General features: G+C 39.1%; 1 protein-coding gene across 1 annotated transcript; it reads right to left on the bottom strand.

Annotated features, from left to right (window-relative positions):
* Positions 1-896: 896 nt before the first annotated feature.
* Positions 897-2,505, bottom strand: LOC145053178 (UDP-glycosyltransferase 71E1-like). Its single transcript, XM_079001184.1, has one exon. It carries the CDS (start codon positions 2,441-2,443, stop codon positions 1,028-1,030), a length of 1,416 nt encoding a protein of 471 aa, XP_078857310.1. The 5' UTR covers positions 2,444-2,505; the 3' UTR covers positions 897-1,027.
* Positions 2,506-2,880: the final 375 nt, after the last annotated feature.

The raw sequence follows: 2,880 nt of genomic DNA, 5'->3' as shown, positions 1-2,880 counted from the left end.
AATTATAAGGGATTGCAAGTGTTAAAATAATATCTATAAATTGCTCTGGTGGGCCAAGAGCCCCATTTCAACAAACGTATTTGACCAAGAGCCCATTTCGACAAACATATTTTTGAAAGAGCCCCCTTTCTACCAAGTTTTTGATAAACAATATTTATTTGCAAATGAGAAATTAAATATACTCCTATAATTTTCTTCTATTTATTTTTTTACTCACGTTAAATGGGGAAAAATGGATTAAAATATTATTAAGAAAAGTTAAATATAACATATTTCATGATTTAACATAGATACTAGAATGATAAGAAGAAATTGTAAGAGGATATTTAATTTCACTTTGCAAATTTCTGGGAGGTCCACACCCAATTCAGTTACTTGAGATAGAGTGCGATAAACCGAATTTTAATTTCTTGCCATCAAAAATACTAAATTTAAAAATAACAAGAATCACTTGAGACAAAATAAATAAATAAGAAAAAGAAAAATCATATCCACCACCACTTAGTCACTAGTAAACTTAGATTCGATGGCCTAAGACATCACATAGGGAGACCACCAAAAGCTTTTGAGTGACAACTTTTTGTCATGCAAATCAATTTATTTCCCTTTTGCTTATCACTTAACATGAAATGCTTTCTAATGCTTTTCAAAGTACCATGCACTAACTTTTTTTTTTGAGCTTTAAATATGGAAAAATAGTAAAGAGGGACATTCAAATATCTTTTCTCTTTAAAAGGTAAATAAATTGATTCCTAGTATTTTTATCGTATTTTTTATCTTTAAAAAGTAAACAAATAAACTAAAAGTGACACGGTCGAAGGTTTGCCCAAATATACAAAGATTATTATCAACACTTGGAACCTTTTTAAATTGTTATATTTATAAAAACACACAAATTAAAACACAAAAATAATTCTTTGTAACTCTTTGCATAAAAAATTCACACAACAAATCTTCAAAAAGATCACTTGTAAGGTTTTGAATCCAGATAACGAATGCCCATAAATTAACACAACAATTCAAATGGTTACTCGCTAATAACATGCTCAATGAAACGTCCAATGGCTGCGTGAGATGATCCCCCCTCGGCAATTGCTAACCTACTCTTCTCTTTCATCTCTTTCACCTTCTTCCTCATCTCACCATCACTCATCAACTTCCTTATCCCACCCTCAATCTCCTCCGCCGTCACAATCATCTCCGTTTCTTCTGGTCCCACATTGCGCCGGTAATCAATCCTGATCTCCGCCGCTAATCCCAGCTCCACCACCAACTGAAAAGCATTGAGCTGTTGTTCGGCGTAGAGTGGCCAAGCAGCTACCGGAACCCCACACCATATGCTCTCCAATGTCGAGTTCCACCCACAGTGTGAAACAAACCCTCCCACTGAAGGATGCGACAGCACCGCCGTCTGTGGAGCCCATCCGATCACCTTCCCTACACTCGAAGTCCGATCAAGGAAACCCTCAGGGAGAACCTCCTCTGGGTTTTCGTAATCCTTTGGATACTCTATCTTTCCCTTGGGTGGTGGACGGCGGAGAGACCATAGAAACCTCTGTCCGCTCCGTTCAACTGCAACCGCGATCTCCTTGACTTGTTTCTCACTGAAGCTCCCCATACTTCCGAAGCACAGGAACACCACTGAACTCTCTGGCTGATCGTTTAGCCACGTCATAATCTCATCGGTTTTACCATCGTTTGTCGCGTTCTTGAGGTTCAGTATAGGCCCCACCGGAAAAACAGGTGGGATATCGGCGTTGCTGCTTAAAAGATAGTCAACTCCATGGTTCTCGAGCTCTTGAAACGTATTTACCAATATACCCTTTGACTCACGAAACGTTTTCGCGAGGTCAAGAAACATTTTGGACCCACCTTCCTTATCTAACAGTACATCCAGTAACACTTTCGCCGGAACTGAGTTGACGAAAGTCGGGATGGATAGCTCGGATTCCGATCCTTTTAACTCAGTGACGTCATGCTCTTCCTCGTCGCGCTTGGCTTGGAGGGTTAACTGTAAGCCAAGCATGGAAGCACCAGATGTGTAGTAGATGTAAGTTGGAGCTTCAAACTCGTTTGCAACTTCTGTCATGGGTGCACAGAACATGTCGAGAACGAGTCCAGCAAGACGAACCGAGTTGGACTCAATTATGCTGCGGATGATGTTTCGAACATGAGGTTTGTGGTGTTCGATAAAGGCTGAGAGGAAGGTCTTGGGACTGATGAGAGCCATGGTGGACTCGTCGCATGGGATGTCGATATAGCGTAAACGGGGAATGGGTGTCGCAGATTCAGTGTCGTGTTTTGCTCCGAGGGATATCTTCATGACTATGATGGTGATGGAAAGCCGTTGATCACGGTCGAGGAGGATTTTGGCGAGCTCCACCGTCGGTGGGAGGTGGCCGGCTCCCGGAGATGGGATGAAAACAAGCTCTGAGGTGGTCATCTTTTTTATCGGGATGTTCAATGTTGTGTGGTGGTGTGTTTTGATTGTGTATGTTGTGAGGTTTATACTTTATACAAGTTGAGATCATGCCATGGGATTGGACAACAAGAAAATGGTGAGAATGATGATGTCAGCGCTTTAGTCATTATTTCGAAAGGATGTAACCTCCACTCCAAGGGTCCAATTAACTTCAAAAGAATTCTGAACTTTTAATTGAGATTTAGATTTTTTTTCTTTAATGCATGTATCATTTTAGAAAAATTTGTTTGAATTATTATAAATAAATATATAACGAGATATATGTTATTTGTGATAAATTGTATAACTTTATTTATTACTCTAGGGGTTGGTATAAGATAAAATATAATTAAAACTAGAGGTGAAAAAATGCTGAACCACCTTAATTTGCAAACTTAAAAATAATATTAATTAATACT

This window comes from Lactuca serriola, chromosome 5, assembly GCF_051521515.1.
Source record: "Lactuca serriola cultivar US96UC23 chromosome 5, Lser_US96UC23_V15, whole genome shotgun sequence".
Classification (NCBI taxonomy): domain Eukaryota; kingdom Viridiplantae; phylum Streptophyta; class Magnoliopsida; order Asterales; family Asteraceae; genus Lactuca; species Lactuca serriola.
Note: the sequence above shows the minus strand (reverse complement) of the source record. Positions and strands in the feature narration are given on the sequence as shown.

Excerpts from the sequence above, each read along its gene's own strand:
- LOC145053178 (XM_079001184.1), bottom strand. The coding sequence starts at position 2,443 with ATGACCACCTCAGAGCTTGTTTTCATCCCATCTCCGGGAGCCGGCCAC.